Below are 19,589 nucleotides of genomic sequence, written 5' to 3'. Positions count from 1 at the left end.
TATGACAGAGAGAAAGGCAGACATGGAGACACAGGCAGACACAGATAACCATCAGTATTCACTCAACAAACATTTACTGAATGTCCACTATGTGTTGTGGACACAGTTAAGACAGAGAGAGAAGAATAAAGATAGTTCATGAAATAAAGATACCAGAGGGAGAAAGGGAAAGAGAAAGACAGAGAGTGAGACGCAAAAGACAAGAGTTTAAAAATAGAGAAGCATGAAGGCTGAGACAGAGAGAGACAAGGACTGGGAACCAGCCCGGCCCCCTAGGTCTCCCAGTGGCAGCCTCTTCACTCCCACACACAAACACACCCAACCCCACATCAAACTCTTTCAGAGAGCCTGGACCTCCCCCAGACAGTTGCTTTTCTTCCTTGCCCAGCTTCGCGGCTGCTCCCCGCTGGAGCTTCACAAAGAGGCACCAGCTGCCCAGGGCCGGAGGTGAGAAGGATGCTGGGGGGTACGAAAGACACGAAGAGGCAAAAATCAGTGCTTCCCTCCAGCGGCCCCAAGGCCCAGACCACCCTCCCTTGGTGGCTGTCCATGGTGCTGACGGGATGGGCGCAGGCAGCACCTCGCACCATTTCTATATGTTGGTGTCAAACTTGGGCTGGGCTGGCCGAGGGCGGTGGTCAGCAACCTGTGATGGGTTTAGGCCCCTGCCCACATCACCAGATCCTCAAATGCCACCTGCCATCCCACCCCAACACCTTCACACATCCCCTTTTCTCAGCTTCTCTCCCTCCACCTTCCCAGTTCTGTCTTTGCTCAACTCTCACTCAACCTTCATGTCTCTGGGCAAATGTCACCTCCTCAAGGGAAGCCTTCCCTGGCCACCCCCTCCCATTGCACAGCTTTATGGTTCCACATCTTCTCCTTCGTGGCCCTTACCAAACTGTAATTATATAGCGATTTGCATAATTTTATGTTCACTATGTCTCCCTACGAAGCTTTGTGAGGGAAGGACAGAGTCCCACTTGTTCACGGTGTATCCCCAGCCCCCAGCACAGGACTGGCACATAGACAGGCTCAATGATTGCTAGTTGGGGATGACTCTGCTCTGCTCTCTGGGGGCAAGACCACTCCATAACCGGATGTGAAATTAGCAATGTGCACGTTTGTTGGACATCCACTCAAAGACAGAAGGGTTGAGAAACAAGGACACAAGAAAAAAAGCTTTAGGAAACAGATGCTTCCAAGCCATGGGAGAAGATTTGGGGGGTCACAGAAATACTTGTCAAGGCTCACAGGTGTCATTAGGGGAAAGAAGGGACAGAACTGAGACCATTCAGGAAATATCTACTGCCACAAATGAGAAGCTCCCAGTAATAAGCAAGAGGGACAACGTTTTTGCTCGCATGGCACTTCCATTCTAGTGGCGGTAAACAAACAATTACCCAGATAATTTCATATAATCATGAGTACTAGGCAGAAAATAGAACAGGTTCAAATAATAGCATGGGGACATTTTCGCTGGGGTGGTCAGGAGAGGTCTCTTGGAGGAGGTGACATTTGAGCTGGGACCAGAGCAGTAAGAAGGAGCTGACTAGGGGAAGGGCTAGAAAAAGGGTGTTCCCAGAGGATGGAACAGCAAGTGCAAAATTCCAGAGGCGGGAGAAAGAAGAGTGGACAGGGACGGAAGACTGGTCCAAGATCCGACACTCAGGCAGGTAGAGTCTTGTAATAATACAATAGTTAACCTTTAAAGCACCTTCCATGTGTCGGGCACACTGCTAAGCACAATGCTATCAAGGTACATTCTACTATGATCCCCATTTTAGATGAAGAAACTGAGGCCCAATGAGTTGGGCCAGGGTAAGGAGTTAAGATTTGGTGCAAGTGAGGTGGGCAAAAGTTAAAAGGAGGCAAATTTCACACGCACAATCTAGAAGGATTTTCTAACAATTAGGCCACTTGAAAATTATAACAGCAGCCTCACATGTCCTTCCTGCTCCAAATGCCTCCAAGTTTCTCATCCTTTGACACTCAGAATGATGTACTGGCACCTCAGGCCAAATCCCTTTGTGATAATGGACCCTCCTGACCACTCAGGCCACTTCCACACTCCTCCAAACCTGGCACATAAGTCTCCAGCGACTCTGAGATGCTTTCAGACTCTCTGTGGTTACCAGCATGCTCCTTACTCTGAGCCTTCGTTGAGGCTGTTCCTTCTGTCTGGAATGCCCCTGCTCTGTCTTCACCTGGCCAATTTCTTCTTGACTTTAGGACACACCACCCTGGGCATCACCACCTCCAGGAAAACTCCATCGCATCTTTGCTGGTTTCAGCATCCCTCCTCTGTGCCCCCATAACACTCCCGAAACATCCCCATCACCACATATACCATGTCGTGACACAAGTACTGTCGATGAGCCTGCGATCTGATGGAAGTCGGGGGCGTTATTCATCTTTATAGTCCATAGCCCAGGACCATTCCCAGTACAAAGTAGATGCTCATTAAATATTTCCTTGCATTTTGAGCAAAAACTGGAGTCCACAATTGGGAGCAGGTGAATACAGCAGATGCGGGTCAAATCCACAATGGGCCTTCTTTTCTCCACCTCCTTGGCCCCTACCCTGGTCCAGTCCCCATCGTCACTCACCTGGACCAGGGCAGTGGCCTCCTCCCTGGTCTCCCAGCTCCCACCCTCACCTCCCACAGTCTGCCCTCCCCACAGGGGCCGAAAGGAAACTGTGAACACCCGAGTTAAGTAGAGTTAAGTAGAGTCCACCCCTCCTCTGCTCAGAACCCTCCCCAGCATCCCATTTATTCACTTAACAAGTATTTACTGAACACCCACTGTGTGCTAGGCCCTGCGCTGGGCCCTGAAGCTACAAGAGTTGACAAAAATTGATTTTTAAAAAATCCCACCCTTGTGGAGCTGACATGATAGTGAGGGAATCAGGCAACAAGATAAATAAGTCACACAGAGTATATTACAAGGTTAAAAATGCAAAAAGAAAAGAAAAGTATGAAAGGAGGATAGGGAGCACACGAGGAGTCACGAGTTAAATCTGAAATTCCTACAATGCTCTCTCCCCCAGCATGATGTACCTCCTATCACCTCCCTGCCCTTGTCACCTCTCTTTCCCTCCTCACTCACTCTCCTTCAGCCACAATGGTTTCCTCACTGTTTCTCCAACATTTCAGGCATGTTCCCACCTCAGGGCCTTTGCACTTGCTGTTCCCTCTACCTGTAACTCTCTTCCTTTTGATATGAGCCTTCTCTCACTTCCTTCAGATCTCTACTCAAATGTCACCTCTTCAGAGAGGCCACTCAATCTAAACTAGTCCCCCCATCACTCTCCACCCCCCTTATTCTGCTCTATGTTTCTTTACGGCACCTGTACCACCACCTGGAATATTACAGACTTATCTTTATACTTATTTATTTCTCCCCACCCCTGCCTAGAATGCCAGTTCCATGAGGACAAGGATATCTGCCTGTTTTGTTCACTCTTTTATCCATGGCACCTAGAATAGTGTCTGGCACATAGTAGGTGCTCAATAAATATGTGTTGAAGAGAAGAGTGAATGAATGAATGGAGACACTCTCTAAGAGAATCTTGTCACTTAGGATAAGAGGAGGAGGGATCAGCAGAGTGAGGCACAAATATTTGGCCACTCCTCTCTGTCCAGGTGACGGTAGGTGCTATTTGAGGTTAGGCATGTCACATGACTTGCATTGACCAATGAAATGTCACATGTGACCCCCCCCCCCCACAGTGGGGGGTTTGCTGTGAGCTCCTTTTCCCGCCTCAACGATCATGTCACCAGAGAGCCTCCATCATCCCAGGTCCCTGGGTGGCTACCATGGACAGAGCTCTCCAGTCACCAATGGATACACAACACAAGGCAGAAATAATCCCGCGCTATGTCAAACTGTGGAGATGTGAGGCTGCTTGTTCCCACAGCGTAACTCAGCCTCTCTCGACTGATACAGAGTATCTGGGGCCTTTTCCCCCAGAAAACTGTCAAGAAGAGGCATGGATTCTGAGCTTTGGTTCTTCACAGGGAAGTCTTCAAAGAGCCTTTTGTTGGTGCTGCTCAGACCCTCCCCACTCCTCCCTCGAGGAAAAGGGTCCTCCCCAAACAGAATACCCCTCCGCCATCTCCCCTTCCTTCCCTCCAGTCCTTAAGAAGGAGGGGACAGGCAAGAGCATAGCATATAAGATGCAGGTAACTCACTTCAGGCTCTATAATGACGGCAGTCGCTGGCAGTGGGGCTGACAGCTCTTAGTCTGGTTCTGATTTATGACCCCCAGGTGAGGAACCGTTCCGCGGAAGGCTCCCAACCCACAGGATGGTTTATGACTGGGAGTTGGCCAAAGGTAGTAGCAGAGGCAGCTTCCTCCCCACTCCTTTCCAGAGATGGTCTGTAACACCATCTCTTAGAATCCCCTAGAATGCTAAGCTGCTTCTTCTGATCTGTTTGGGGAGGGGAAGCCAGAGACAAGAACAGCCAGAGGGTCTGGGCCCACCCCCTCCTCACCACTAAGGTCTTTTATTAAGTCAAACACCAGCATCCAACCTTCTGCCTCATCACTGGGAATTCTCCCTACCTGGGTTCCTGAACCCCTCAGCTTACCCATGTTGGGTCTCTATACCTTCTTACAACTCCTCCTTACTAAGCACCTACTCTGTGCCCAGTCACTTCCATTTGTTCTCCCCAATCCATGGGAAGGTGGATTAATGATGTAGACACTTGACAAATATTTATTCCATGCCTACTATGTACTTGGCTACAATGGGGAACAAGGAACTCCTTACTGAACACTTACTATGCACTCAGCCATTTGTTTCCATTTGAAGGTGAAATTCGTGAATTCTTATGAAGATACTGATTCAGACACTTGACAAATATTTATCGAAGGCTTACTATGCATCAGGCCTTAGGGTTCAGTAGTGAGCAAAACACTGACATCCTCATGGATCCTATGGTCTCATGGGGACTCTGAACTCTCCTGGACTAATGAGGATATTGGAGCTTAGAGAGAGGAAATAATTTTCCCAGGGTCATGCCACTAGTAAGTTGCAGGATCAGAATTCAAACCCAGATATGATTAACTCAGAGTCCTGTCACTAACTGAGCATCTACCATGTCAGGTACTGAGCTGAAGCCTTCAAACATATACATGCTTGACATAGAGGAGGCACCCAATAGTTTAGTTGAACAAACAAAATGGAGGGAAGGATGGAAGGATAGAGAGATGGATAGATAGAAGGATGGATATATAGAAGATAGATGAAGAGATAGTTGGATGATGGATAATGGACACATGGAGGGATGGGTGGATGCATGGATAGAGAGATGGACAGATGGAAGGAAGGATGCATGGAAAGAGATGGAGAGACAAATGATGGATAATGGATGGATGGAAAGATAGATGGATGGAGAGATGGAGGGAGAGACAAATGGAAGGATAAAGAGATGGGTGGATAAATGGGTGAGTGGATGGATGGATGGATGAAAGGATGGGGGAAAAGATGGATATGGATAGATGGAGGGATAAAGGGAAGGATGGATGGATGGGGAGCTCTCTTACCCACAATAGTTCTGTAAGGTAGGAATTATTCCCATTTTATAGATGAGGTGAAGTCAGTGTGATGAAGTCACTGGTCCAGAGTCAAGAGCGAGTCATAGAGAAGTTGGGGGAAAGTCTGGATTCTGATCCAGGTCTATCAGACTCCCAAGACACTTTCTAGAGCACCCTCATGTCACAGTCCCCTCTCAGGTCCTACCCTGAGTCCCCTGGCATCTCACTCCACAGAGCCCTTCCTGGTAAGGCTTCGTGAAACTGAGGGATGGGGTGGGGATCAGGGGGATGGGAGAACCATTAGCTTTTAGCAAGTGATTTCATGGAAGCATTGGGTCAAGGTGCTGTTAGCTATACAGATGGGCTAGAGTGGAGACCAGGTCTGTTTGGGTGCAACACACACCTACACAAACACACACAGAAAACACATGGTACACACAGGAATCTACCCACATGCATACATACACACATTCATAGATACCCACTTGCACATATACACACACACTTATATATGTTCACACAAACACACACAGCACACTTGTACACATATGTATTTATTTGCACAGACACATGCACACACAAAATCATAACCCAGAGACATGCTTACACACTTAGGTACACATTCCCCAGGCACACCATATGCTCACATTTACACACCCTATGCTGCACATAATACACGCACACATTTACACAGATTCACACTCTTTACATGGTGGCGGAGAGGAATCTGGCTTCGATTCCACTGAGCCATCATCTCTCTCCCCCCTCAGAAGGCAACAGCTACGAGGCTGCCTCAGATTCCTGTATACAAACTCATATGCACACACACAACCATATAACACACACAGACCCACAGTCAGGGACATACAACTGCAGATACACACTTAGACACAGCCCAGACACATGCACTCAGGGACACGCCCACGCTCATTCTGGGACCCACCCTTACACACAGGAAGACACACTTGGACTCTCATGCTGGCAACGCACAAAAACTCCCCCCCCACACACACTCCGCACCCCCATACACACACAAAAACTCACGCAGGGACAGACACACCAGGACACAGGCAAATAATATCACTCGATGTGAGAGACACACAGAAAGACACTGCTTCGCATGTTGGCTTCCAGTCTGAGAATTTGGACTGACAGCCCTCACCGGTGCCAAGTGCAAGGCCATCTTCCCGGGGGGCTGCACGAAGTCCGGGCACAGTGCATGGCACCCGCCTCTCCCCTCGCCTGCAACCCTTGGGAGCAAAGACCTCTTTCCTTTCAGTGAGGGGAGGGAAGAGGCGCTGTGATGGCCACTGGGGGCTAAACAGGGGCGCTGGCGAAGTTGGGGAAATATCGAGCAGGAGAGGGAGCCCCACGCATCCCAGTTCCAAATATTGGGAGGAGTTCCGCCAACAGACTGAAGAAGAGAAGGGGTGGGGAATGCATATCTGGAGGAGGCTGAGTGAAGTTTCCTCCCCTCTCCCCAGGACACCAGGACTACCTTTATTAACCCCGATTGAGTCCCCGGGCACCGCCCCCGCCCTCAGCTCTGTGGTGAGGGAAACTGAAAGAGGAAGGTGATAGAGGAGGATAGGATGGCCGGCGGTAATCCTGGAGCTTCTGGGGGCAGCGTCAGCTCCTGCCCCTGTCTGAGACCCGCCTGCCTCCTCGGAGGGGCGAGTTAGGGCAATAAATATGCAGCACATGAGAGGCAGGTACTGAGGAGGGAGAAGGGGGGGGGGGGAGGAGGTGTGTGCATGAGAGAGAAAAAGAGAGACAAAAAGAGATACAAAGTCAGAGACAGTGCAACAGACATACAGACAGAAACAGGGAGAGACAGAAAGAGAGAAGCAACCCAGAGAAAAAAGACCCAGAGAGAGAGAGAGAGAGAGAGAGAGAGAGAGAGAGACAGCGAGACAGAGAGAGAAGGAGAGACACCGAGACGCAAACAGGCAGAGATGCTGAAGGTGGAGACGCTCAGAGACCTCGAGACTCTCCCGTGCAGAGGCGGGGTCCCTCCCAGCCCCCGAATCTGCCCTCCCCTCCGCCCCACTCTGCCCGGACCGGCTCAATTCCGCAGCCCCTGCCGCCTCCGCCCGGGACGCAGAGCCGAGTACATTGTTGCCGCTCGGACCCTGCTCGCTCATAGTGAGAAAGCAGCAGAATAGCAGGAACAGAAGGAACGGCGCGCAGGGGCCTGGGGGTCCCGGGGCTCCTCGCCTCCGCGTCCAGCCCCAGCCCGGGGAGGGCGCCCCCGGCCGGGCGCGCGGGGAAGCCGAGGCCCGGGCCCCCGGGGGCTGCGGCGGCGGCGGGCACCACGCCTCCCGGGAGCGCCCCCCGCGCGGCGGCCACTCACGATTTTCTCGGAGGCGCCGGCGCGGGACACGGTGCCGTTGAGCCCCACGAGCGAGGGCAGCGTCTGCGACATCCAGTTGGTGACCATGGCCATGGTGCTCAGCACGGCCCCGATCTTGAGCAGCGGCACCGACATCGCGCCCCCGCCTCATGCCCCGCGGCCGCCCGCCGCGCCTCCCTGCTCGGCCGGCCGCCTGCGAGCCGTCCCTCGCCGCCCCGCCGCCCCGGGGCGCGAGCGCGAGCTGGGGGCTGGGGCCGGGGCCGGCCGGGGGTCGGGGACGCGGGCTGCGGCTCGCGCGCCGGGCGGGCTCCGCTTATAAGGCGCCGGCTCGGCCCCCCCGCCCCCCCGCGCCTCCGCGCCGGGCACTTCCAGCCGCCGTGACGTCACGGCTCCGGCCCGGAGCCCGCGGGGGGCGGGGGGCGCCCGGCTGCCCCCCAACCCACCCCAGCCTCACTGCCCGGTGCCCGGGACCGGCCCCCGGGGGCCCCCGCAGGCGGGACCCCCCCACCCTACCCCCACCGCCGCGGCATCCCCAGCCCCGCCCCCCAGCGGGGTTCCCACCCCCGCCCCGGGGTGTTCCCGGGCCCCCCTCCGCGCATAGCCCCCGTGAACACCCTGGGCGCCCGGCCCCGCGCGGACAATGGGCAACCGCCCCCCCCCCCGACCACCCAAAGCGCGCGGGGGTCCGGAGTGGCAAGTCCCCACCCACCTCGGGTTAGGACACCGGCCCCGGCGCTCTAAACCCGGGGGCGCAGGGTGGGGACGTGGGGGCGAGAGTCTGGCGCGCTCCCCTGAGTCGGGCAGCCAGGGGTCTCCTTTTCCTGGGGGAAGGGGCTTCCCAGGTAGCAGGGCCACTCTGGGGACCCCTCGCTCGCGTCGGGACGAGGGAAGCCCAGAGGAGACGCGATCGGTTGGAGGGAGGCGCGGTAACGGGGGGTCGCTCCGGCGTGGGGGGCGGTCCCCAGGACACCGGGCGGGGCAGCATGACCGGCGGAGACGGAGGGCACTGCCTCTGGCCGGCAAGTCCCAGGCGGGTCTGCGCTCGCAACTCGAACTCGGGGTGGGGGCGGGGAGCGGACGCTTCGCACCTGCCTCCAGGCCCCGGGCTCGCGGGCAGCCCCTCCGGGGAGGGGGGAGTGCAACGCCCCCACCTCCCACCTCCCACCTCCCACCTCCCACCCACGCACCAGCCGGCGGCGCGCGCGGCGAGGAGCGCCCGGCGGGTTTTAATTTCCCTTGTTTTCCCTGCACTCACGCCCCCTCCTGGCGTCCCCGCGTCACCTCGCGCCGCCGCCGGCGCCCTGAGCCCGCGGCCGCTGCCTTCTGGAGGCGGCGATGACTCAGGCCTTTCCCGGCCGTGGCCGCTCGCCCGGGGGCTCGCCGCCTCGGGGGGCTTGGACGGTCCTTTTTCCTGAGCTCGACGCCACCCAGAGGCAGGTTCTGCCCCTGTGTGACCTCCCCCCATGACTTCCCTCTGCCTCAGTTTCCTCATCTGCAAAGAGGGTGGTTGTGAGGGTGCGTGAACCTAATACGTGTAGAGGGCGTGGGTGTCCTGAGAATCGAGGGAAAGATTTATTGAGCATCTACGGTATCCCAAGCCTTGTGAACAACAGACAAAAACGCCTGCCTTTGTGCAGCTTCAATGGGGGGAGACAGACAAGAAATGGGGGGGGGGGGGAAGGAAAATACATTACTGGGAGGAAGGGGGCTGCAGACTAAGGGGTGGAGTAAACTTTAAACGGGGTGGTTGGGGGAAATTACATTTGAACAGAGTCCTGAAGAAGGTGAGGGAAGGAGCCATTTGGATAACTGACGGAAGTGTTCCAGGCAACAGGACAGCAAGTGCAAAGGTCCTGGGGCAGGAGCAGAAGCATTCAAGGAACAGGAAGGAGGCTAATGCGGTTGGAGCAGAGTGAGCTGGGGGAGGGTCAGGGGCGATGGTGCCTGTAAAGCACTTTGCGGGTGTCTGAGACATGGTGTTTCATAAATAGTAGCTGCCACTGTTATTATTTGCAACTGATAACGAGCTTTAAAAAGTGAGATGTGTCCTTGCCTCCTTGTACTACAGCTTGTGTTTATGAGTGCTGAACACTTTACAAATGAGCTTGCTGCGTACCGCCTGCAACCTCCCATAAGAAGTAGGCGACTTCCCGATTTACAAATGGAGAAACTGGGCTCTGAGAGGAGAGGGGACCAGCTCAAGGTGACCCAGCCCATAAACGGGGCTCAGGATTCGAACCTAGATCTCTCTGGCTTTGGACCCCAAAACCACTGGGCTCCAAGGCTTCCTGGCTTAGAAAATTTGGAACCCAGTGATACGTTCTCGCTGCCTCACGGTTGATGCTGTAAGAAACTGCGCCAGCTGCTTCCGGCCAGGCTTCTCCCTGATGTGGTCTACACCTCCACCTGCACTTGCTCTCTCTACTTCCTCACCTCCCGCCTCGCTCCAAAACTCCCCTTACCCAAGGAGCCAGTGGTCTTCCATTAGCCAGTCCCACAGCCTCACACCAGCCCTTATTTACTCACTCTCACAGGTTAGTCATTTGTCCCTTGATTTCAGAGACCTTTCATCATTTCCTAGTTCTGCCCCCACCTCTCTGCACCATCACTGTCTCCTGCCTTCTCCCTAAATGCTTGTACCTCCCAGGGCTTTGTCCTAAGTCCCAACTCCTCTCATTCTGTACACTGTGCCTGGTCCCTCACACCTACTCCCAGGGTTTTGGTTCCATCTGGCACACTACCTCCTCAGGACCTTTGCACTTGCTGTCCCCTCTACCAAGAACACTATCACCACAGATACGCATACAGTTTGGTCCTTTACTTCATTTATATCTCTGCACTAGCATTGTGCGGGTCAGAGCCATGCCCCACCCTTCTCCAGTAAACTACATTTCCCAGGTTCCCTTGCACCTGGGCTTCCTGTTAGGCTCATCCAATGGGAGGCACTGGAGGGAGATTGGAGGATGAAGAGTAAGGGAGAGGCCAGGGTATTTCTCCTATTTTTGCTTGGGGTGGAGGTGTGTTCTGAAAGTGACCACATCCCCCCCATGGCCCCAGCTCCCACACAAGAGCCCCTTCCTCAGCTCCCTGCATTAGATTCCCTCTCTTTGAAACACCTGGAGTGGTTTGTTCCCCATCATATCAGAAAGACCCTCCCTGGCCACCTCATCTACGATGGCAGCCCCCACCACTCTCTGCCCCTTGCTCTGCTCTACTTTTTTGAACAGTATTTGTCACCGTGTGACATTGTATTGTACTTTTATTTGTTTATGGTCTGTCCCCTCCACTAGACTTCCAACTTCACGAGGGCACCTACATATCTGTGTTTTCACAGCTGCATCCCCACGGCTTGCAACAGTGCTTGGCACACAGTAGGTGCTCAAGAAATTGTTGTTAATCGACTGACTAAATCAATCTACAGCTGAGACTTCCAGAGGTATTTCTACGGCCCAGATTCCACCTGGAGCTCAGACCCCCATGCCCATCTGCATCTTGGACATCTCCACCTGTGTGTTTCACGGGACTAATAGCACGTGACAGCCACCAGCACAAATTTAATCAGAACACAGGCAGTGCCAAGTATTGGTGATGATGTGGAGGAATCAGAACCCACAGCTACTGAGACTATAAAATGTTCCAACCACTTGGAGAAATAATTGAGCAGTTTCTTAAAAAGTTAAACAGAAACTTACCATAAGACTCAACAATTTCCTCTACCCAAGAGAAACGAAAGCTTATGCCCATGAAAGACTTATATATGAACATTTATAGCAGCATTTTTCATAATCAATGACACCATCCAAATGCCCATAAACTGGTGAATGGATAAGCAAATTGTGGTACATCCATACAACAGAATGTCATGCAGCCATGAAAAGGGATGAATTGTTGGTATACACTACAACATGGGTGAACCTCAAAAATGTTTTGCTAAGTGAAAGAAGCCAGACACAAAAGGCCACATTTTGTATGATTCCATTTACACAAAATGTCCAGAAAAGGCAAAGTGAAAGTAGATTAGTGATTTCCTGGAGTGACTGTGGCAGCGGGGATGGATTGCAAATGGGCACAAGGGACCTTTCCGGTTGATGGAAATATTGTAAAACCGGATTGGGGTGATGTTTGCACAACTCTGTAAATTTACTAAAAGCCGTTGAACTGCACATTTAAACAGTGGATATTACAGTATGTAAATTATACCTCAATAAAACTGTTAAAAAGGGGGCAGCATTCTTTCTCTTTTTTTTGAGGAAGACCAGCCCTGAGCTAACCTCTGCTGCCAATCCTCCTCTTACTGCTAAGGAAGCCTGGCCCTGAGCTAACATCCATGCCCATCTTCCTCTACTTTATATGTGGGACGCCTACCGCAGCATGGCTTGCCAAGCGGCGCCATGTCCATACCCAGGATTCGAACTGGCGAACCCCAGGCCACCGAAGCAGAAGGTGTGAACTTAACTGCTGTGCCACTGGGCCAGCCCCTGGGGGGAGCATTCTTAAACTTTCCTGCAAGGCCCCTCCCCTAAGGTGCTCTATGCTTGCCCTGACATGCAAATGAGTTCTTCCTTCAATTTTGCACCCTGGGTCCCTTGCTTCCCTTGGCCTGCTCCTGGCCAGATGTACCCATAGTTAGAACCTAGAGATTGTGCCCCTTTACTTACTTCCTTCTTCCCTACTCTTCCATCCAAACCAGCACCAATGCCGGCTGATCCTGATGCAGAAATATTTCCAGAAAGTGTCGCCTCCTCTCCGCCACCATCACCACACTAAGCATCATGTTGAGGAGTGTTGTGGATTGAGTGCTCATGTCCTTCCAAAATCATGTGTTGAAACCTAACCCCTAGGGTGATGGTACGAGGAGGCAAGGCCTTTCGGAGGTGATGAGGTCATGGGGGTGGGATTAGTGCCCTCATAAGAGACCCCAGGGAGCTCCCTTGCCCCTTCCGCCATGTGAGGACACAGCAAGAAGAAGCCATCTATGAACCAGGAAGTGGGTCCTCACCAGACACCAAATCTGCTGGCCTCTTGATCTTGGACCTCTCAGCTTCCAGAACTGTGGGGAATAAATTTCTGTTGTTTATAAGCCACCTGGGCTATGGTATTCTGTAAAAGCAACCTGAATACACTGACAGGGAGCCACTGAGAGAAATGTATTTTCCCCTGAAAATTGCCGGGAAAAAAATTCATAACTTTCAGAAACAATAACAATAATTGCTAAGGTTTATTGAGTATGTATCACATGCTAGGCACCATTTGCTGTGATGTACACTTCATAACTCATTTAACCCTCAGAATACCATTGTGAAGAAGATAGGATTACAATTGCCATTTAAAAAATAAGGAAACAGGGGCCTGCCCTGTGGCATAGTAGTTAAGTTCACATGCTCCCCTTCAGTGGCCTGCTGTTCACAGGTTCGGATCCCAGGCGCGGACCTAGCACCATTCATCAGCCATGCTGTGGCAGCGTCCCACATACAAAATAGAAGAATATTGCCACAGATGTTAGCTCAGGACCAATCTTTCTCACCAAAAAAAAAAAAAAAGTGAAGAATCAGAGGCACAGACATGCAAAGAAACCTTCCCAAAGGCCCTCAAGATTCTATCCTGGACACTTGAGCACCAGAGTCTACATGGTGCTGGGTCCATTGGACCTGTTCATAGGGGAAAGAATGAATGTCGATCCCTACCTCACATCACACACAAAAATCAATTCCAGATGGATTGTACATCTAAAGCTTTTAGAAGAAAATATAGAAGGATATTTTCACTACTCTAGAGTAAGCAAAGATTCCTAAAACAGGACACTAATAAGCCCTAATCTTGAAGAAAAAAATTGTTATTTGGACTACATTAAGATTAAGAAATTCTGGGGCAGGCCCAGTGGCATAGTGGTTGGGTTCACACGCTTTGCTTGGGCAGCCAAGCTTTCGAAGGTTTAGATCCCGGGCACAGACCTATACATCACTCATCAAGCCATGCTGTGGCAGTGTCCCACATACAAAATAGAGGAAGATGGGCACAGATGTTAGCTCAGGGCCAATCTTCCTCACACACACAAAAAAAGATTAAGAAACTCTATTGATGAAAAGACACCATTAAGAGAATGAAAAGACAAACCAGAGAGTAGGAGAAGACATTTGCAATCCTTATATCCAACAAAAAACTCATACCTTGATTTTATATTTGTATCACATATGAACAGATAAATATAAAATCTGTATATACACACATATTTCTACAAATCCATAAGAAAAAGGCAGACAGCCTAACAGAGAAACGGGCAAAAGACTGGAACAGCCATTTCACAAATGCGAATATCCGAGTGGTCGATAAACACGTGAAAAGGTATTTAACATTATTAGTCATCAGGGAATGTAAATTAAACCCATAAGCTGATACCACTGCACACCCATCAGAATGTCTAAAATGAAAAAGAAAGAGAACACCCAGTGCTGGTGGTGACGTGGAGCAACTGGAACGCTCAGACACTACAGGGGGAGGGTAAGTCGAGAAGCCCTTTGAAGAACCTTTGGAACATTTGGAAGGCTGTTCGGCAGTAAAGCTCAATATATTTCTCCCCTACGACCCAGCCATTCTGCTCCTAGGTATTAATTTACAGTTGAGTCTCATCATTCGCAGGTTCCATATTGGCAAACTCGCCTCCTTGGTACAATTTATTTGTAACCCCCAAATCAACCCTCGGGGGCTTTTGTGGTCATTGGCGGACAAGCACAGAGTGGCCAAAAATTGAGCCACCCACGTGCATGTTCCCAGTGAGGTCCAACACGGCCACGCTCTGCCTTCTTGTTTCAGCTCTCGTAGCTAAAACAAGTGTCTCTTAAACGGTCTCTTTAGTACCAAATTTTTCACATTTTTGTGCTTTTTATTGGTGATTTCACGACTTTAAGTGGCCCCCACGCATAGTGCTGAAGTGCTGTCTAGTGTTTCTAAGAGCAAGAAGGCTGTGATGTGTCTTCCAGAGAAAATACGGCTCCTCAATAAGCTTCACTCAGGCGAGAGTCACAGCGCCTTTGGCTGTGAGTTTGACACTAACGAATTGACTATATATAAGGTATCTTTAAAGAGAAACACACATAAAACAAGGGTGCATGTTGTTCAGTTGACAAAAATGTTGTGACTAGAGGTTTGCAGGAATTTGACCCTGCAATAATTCAATGCAGCGATTCTGTATTCGCTAATTCATTGTTCGCAGGGTCTTTACAGAACGTAACTACCGCGAATAAAGAGAATCTAACTGTACATATATACCCAACAGAAATATGAACAAGCATTCACGAAAGACACGTGTCTAAGTGTTTATATCAGCACTGTTGGCGTCAGCCACAAACTTCACCGACTCAAATGCCCAGAAACAGCAGAATGAGTGTATCATGGCAGATTCACACAATGGAATGCCATAAAGCAATGGAAACAGGCAAGCCACCACAAAACAATAACATGAAGGAATCTTACAAACATTGCATCGAGCAAAAGAAGCCGGGTACCAAAATCTACGCACTTAATGACTTCATTAAGTTAGAAAGCAGGCCAAGGGGCCAGCCTGGTGGCGTAGTGGTTAAGTTCACGTGCTCCGCTTCGGCAGCCCAGGGTTCACGGGTCCAGATCCCAGGCACAGACCTATACCCCGCTCATCAAGCCACGCTGTGGCAGCATCCCATATACAAAGTAGAGAAAGATCAGCACGGATGTTAGCTCAGGGGCCATCTTCCTCAAGCAAAAAGAGGAAGATTGGTTGGGACCGGCCCGGTGGCATAGTGGTTAAGTTTGCATGCTCCACTCAGTGGCCTGGGTTTCATGGGTTCGGATCCTGGGTGCAGACTTACATACCGCTCATCAAGCCATGCTGTGGCAGCATCCGACATACAAAATAGAGGAACCTTGGCACAGATGTTAGCTCAGGGCCAATCATCCTCACCAAAAAGAAAAAAAAAAAGGCAGGCAAAACCTACTTAATGAGAGACATCAGCTTAGCAGTTACTCTTGGGGGTGAGTGGCACCTGGAAGGAGCAGGAGGGGACCTCTGGATTCTTGCAAAGTCCTGTTTCTCAACCTGGTGCTGGTAACACCACGTCACTTTCAGACAGTTTACCAAGCTGGACCTTTATGATTGGTGCACTTCTCTGCAGACATGTTTTACACCAAGAAGAAAGTTTACTTAAAAATACAAATTAAGGTATCCATGATAAAACATAAGTCCATCTCTGGTGCGCAGCCAGTAAAAATGATAAAACTTTCCAAGAGAAAAGCTAGAAAACACAAACCAAGCAAAACAGAGTCTTTTTTTTTCTCCCCAAAGCCCCAGTACCTAGCTGGATATCCTAGTTGTAAGTCCTTCTAGTTCTTCTATGTGGGACGCCACCACAGCATGGCTTGATGAGCGGTGTGTGGGTCCATGCCCGGGATCTGAATCAGCAAAGCCTGGGCCGCTGAAGCAGAGCACATGCCCTTAACTACTACACCACTGGGCCGGCCCCGAAGAGTCTTTTGCAATAACCTAGGCGTCCTCTGTCAGTTGGGCCACCTCAGCCCCCATGGTATTTCATTCACACGTGAGAAAGGCACGAATTCGTGTCCACACATACCCATACGCAGCTTTGCATCCCTCAGAAGAGATGGTGCTAGCCTTCCAGCCTGGGCCTGCCTTTCGTTTTTTGCTTGGTTCCAGCAAGTTTTTGGAAACGGTGTTAAAACATATCTCCCTCTTTTCTCCCTAGCAGTCTCTCGGCGCCCTCTCTCCCATCATCTCTGCTTTCCCACCTGATTCAGGATTCCAGGAGGAGGCTGGGAAGGAGACGGTAGGTCTGGTTGAGGACCTTGGACAGCGGGCAATGAGAGGGACGCTCCCTCTGCCCCCAAATGTTTGTCCAGCTGTGCCTCTGGCTGCCACCAAGTTGCCTCAGGCCTTGTCAGCTTCTGAGATAATTCTGTCTTCACACCTTTATCCTCTCCCCTCCAGTCTATCTTCCATGTCACAGCCAGAGGATCTGTCCCTCACACACATCCAACCATGTCTCCTTCCTGCCTCGAAAACCTTGTTTAAACAACAACAAAACAAACAACCCAATTTAAAAATGGACAAACCACCTGACTAGACATTTCTCCAAAGAAGATATACAAATGGCCAATAAACACGTGAAAAGATGCTCAACATCACTAAGCCTTAACGAAACGCAAATCAAAGCCACAAAGAGAGATCACCTCCCACCCATTAGGATGGGCTGGAATCAAAAAGTCAGATAATAACAAGTGTTGGCAAGGATGCGGTGAAATTAGAACCCTTGAGCCCTGCTGGTAGGAATGTAAAATGGTAAAACAGTATGGCGGGTCCTCAAAAAATTAAACGCATTATTATCGTATGATCCAGCAGTCCCACTTCTGGGTGTATATTCAAAAGAGTTGAAAACAGGGTCTCGAAGAGATATTTGCATACCTATGTTCACAGCAGCATATTCACAATAGTCAAAGGGTGGAAGCAACTCAAGTGTCTATTGATGGAGGAATGATTAAACAAAACATAGTATATCTATACAATGGAATACTATTCAGCCCTAAAAAGGAATGAAATTCTGACACATGTTACAACATGGATGGACCTTAAGGACATTATGCTCAGTGAAAGAAGCCAGATACAAAGGGACAAATGCTGTCTGATTCCACTTACGTGAGGTCCCCAGTGGAGCCACATCCACAGAGACAGGAAGGAGAAGATGGGGCCAGGGGCTGGGGGAGGTGGGGGGGAGTTGGTGTTTAATGGGGACAGAGCTTCAGTTTGGGAAGATGAGAAAGTTCTGGAGATGGATGGTGGGGATGCACAACCATGTGAATGTATTAATGCTGCTGAACGGGACACTTAAAAATAGTTAAGATGGTAAATTTTGTTATGTGTATTTTGCCACAATTAAAAATAAAACATTTTTAAAACCCTTCTATTTAAACACAAACACATTTACACACACACACCCTTCTGTGGCTCCCTATTGCCAGTTCAATAAATTATAATATCCTCAACCCACCTTTCAAGGTCCTCACAGTCAGATCACAACCTACCTCCCCAAGCTCACCTGCTTTCTTTCTTTCTTTCCTTTTTGTGAGGAAGACTGACCCCAAGCTAACATCTGTTGCCCATCTTTCTCTACTTATACATGGGACGCCTGCCACAGCATGGCTTGATAAGCAGTGCATAGGTCTGCGCCCAGGATCCGAGCCACAAACCCTGGGCCACCGAAGCGGAGTGCGTGAACTTAACCGCTGCGCCACCAGGCCGGCCCCCAATCTTCCTCTGTTTTATATGGAACGCTGCCACAGCATGGTTTGATGAGTGGTGCTAGGTCTCCACCCAGGATCCAAACCTGCGAACCCTGGGCCGCCAAAGTGGAGCACATGTCCTTAACCACTACGCCACCAGGCTGGCCCCTCACCTCCTTTCTTACCTCCCCGTGTGCACCATCCCCATTCCACCTGATTCTTGTTTCCAGGACCCACCATGTGCTGTCAGGTCTTGCCAGCTTGGCCAATGACCTTCCTCTGCATGGAATGCCCACCCTCTAATCTTCACTCACTCCTCCTTCAAGGCCCAACTCAAATGCCCCCTCCTCCAGGAAGCCCGCCCGACTCTTGACATTCCGCTATGTGCCTGCTATGTCTGTCTCCCTGACGGCTGGGTCTCACCTCTCCAGGTGTTTTTCTTGGGAAGAACCAAGACTCCCTCAGGACCTAAAAGGTGAGGAGCTATTTGCCACTTCTTTCCATGGCTTCAGCTGACCGTGCTTTGGGTTTCTTTCTTGTCACGCTGTGACTCCCTGGCTTCTCACCTGCCAGGTGGGGCTGCGATGCCAGCTGCCCAGATTGTTGGAACTGTGTGTAACCTAAGAAGGAACAGGCACTAGGAGCCTGCTGAGGCGTCCAGAAGCAACACAAATAGGCTTCTGCAGGCAGACCTCCTGGGATCTATTCTGCCTCCGCTCCGCTCTTTGCGGTTTCTCTTGGTTTGTAGCTGAACTCTAGATGGATGCGGCTGTGGACAGACCAGGCTTCCACTGGGCGTGAGGACGCGTCAATGTTCTCGGACAAGAGTCCCCCAAAAATGGGAACAAAGTCTCCCGCTGTTGTCCCAACGCCTTCTCCCCGGCACAGCGAGACTCAACTTGAGAGAAGTTCAATCGTCCATCCCACCCCGGGAGAGCTCAAACTGTCCCCCAGCTTTCGGTGTTTGTATAAGGCTCGAAGCACCGAAGATCCACAATGACTGCTCTCTAAATCAACACAGTTGCGCATCGCTTAACGACGGAGACACGATCTGAGAAATGCGTCGTTAGGCGACATCATCATTGTGCTAACATCATAGTGCGTACTGACACGAATTTAGATGGTACAGCCTACTACACACCGAGGTTATATGGTGCGAATCTCCTGGGACCACCATCATATATGCGGTCCGTCGTTGACTAAAACGCTGTTATGCGGCGCGTGACTGTACACGAACGCGTGAGTAACAGAAAACAGCGGGTTACTGCCTCCCAGGCACCGACACTGAATTCTGGAGACACAAAGCCATTGCCCACACCAGCTGCTGGGCTCGCAGGAGACCCGCTCATGCCCACATGCGGGACCCATAGGGGCAGAGACACTGTGCGGACACACGCACAGATGTGCCTATGGCACACACATGTCCCTG

At 51.0% G+C, this 19,589-nt stretch overlaps 1 protein-coding gene across 2 annotated transcripts in view; it reads right to left on the bottom strand.

Moving 5' to 3' along the window:
* The window catches only part of OLFM2 (olfactomedin 2), a 59,215-nt gene that overhangs the window by 35,336 nt on the left and 4,290 nt on the right, over positions 1-19,589 (bottom strand). Inside the window, exon 1 of one of the 2 annotated variants that reach the window (XM_070623707.1) lies at positions 7,898-8,167. The exons of the other annotated variant lie outside the window; for it this stretch is intronic. Coding sequence (XP_070479808.1) covers positions 7,898-8,032 — 135 coding nt within the window. The 5' untranslated portion in view covers positions 8,033-8,167. Of the gene's footprint in view, positions 1-7,897; positions 8,168-19,589 lie in introns of those variants that run through there. 2 annotated transcript variants of the gene reach the window in all.

Source organism: Equus przewalskii, chromosome 6, assembly GCF_037783145.1.
Source record: "Equus przewalskii isolate Varuska chromosome 6, EquPr2, whole genome shotgun sequence".
NCBI lineage: Eukaryota > Metazoa > Chordata > Mammalia > Perissodactyla > Equidae > Equus > Equus przewalskii.
Note: the sequence above shows the minus strand (reverse complement) of the source record. Positions and strands in the feature narration are given on the sequence as shown.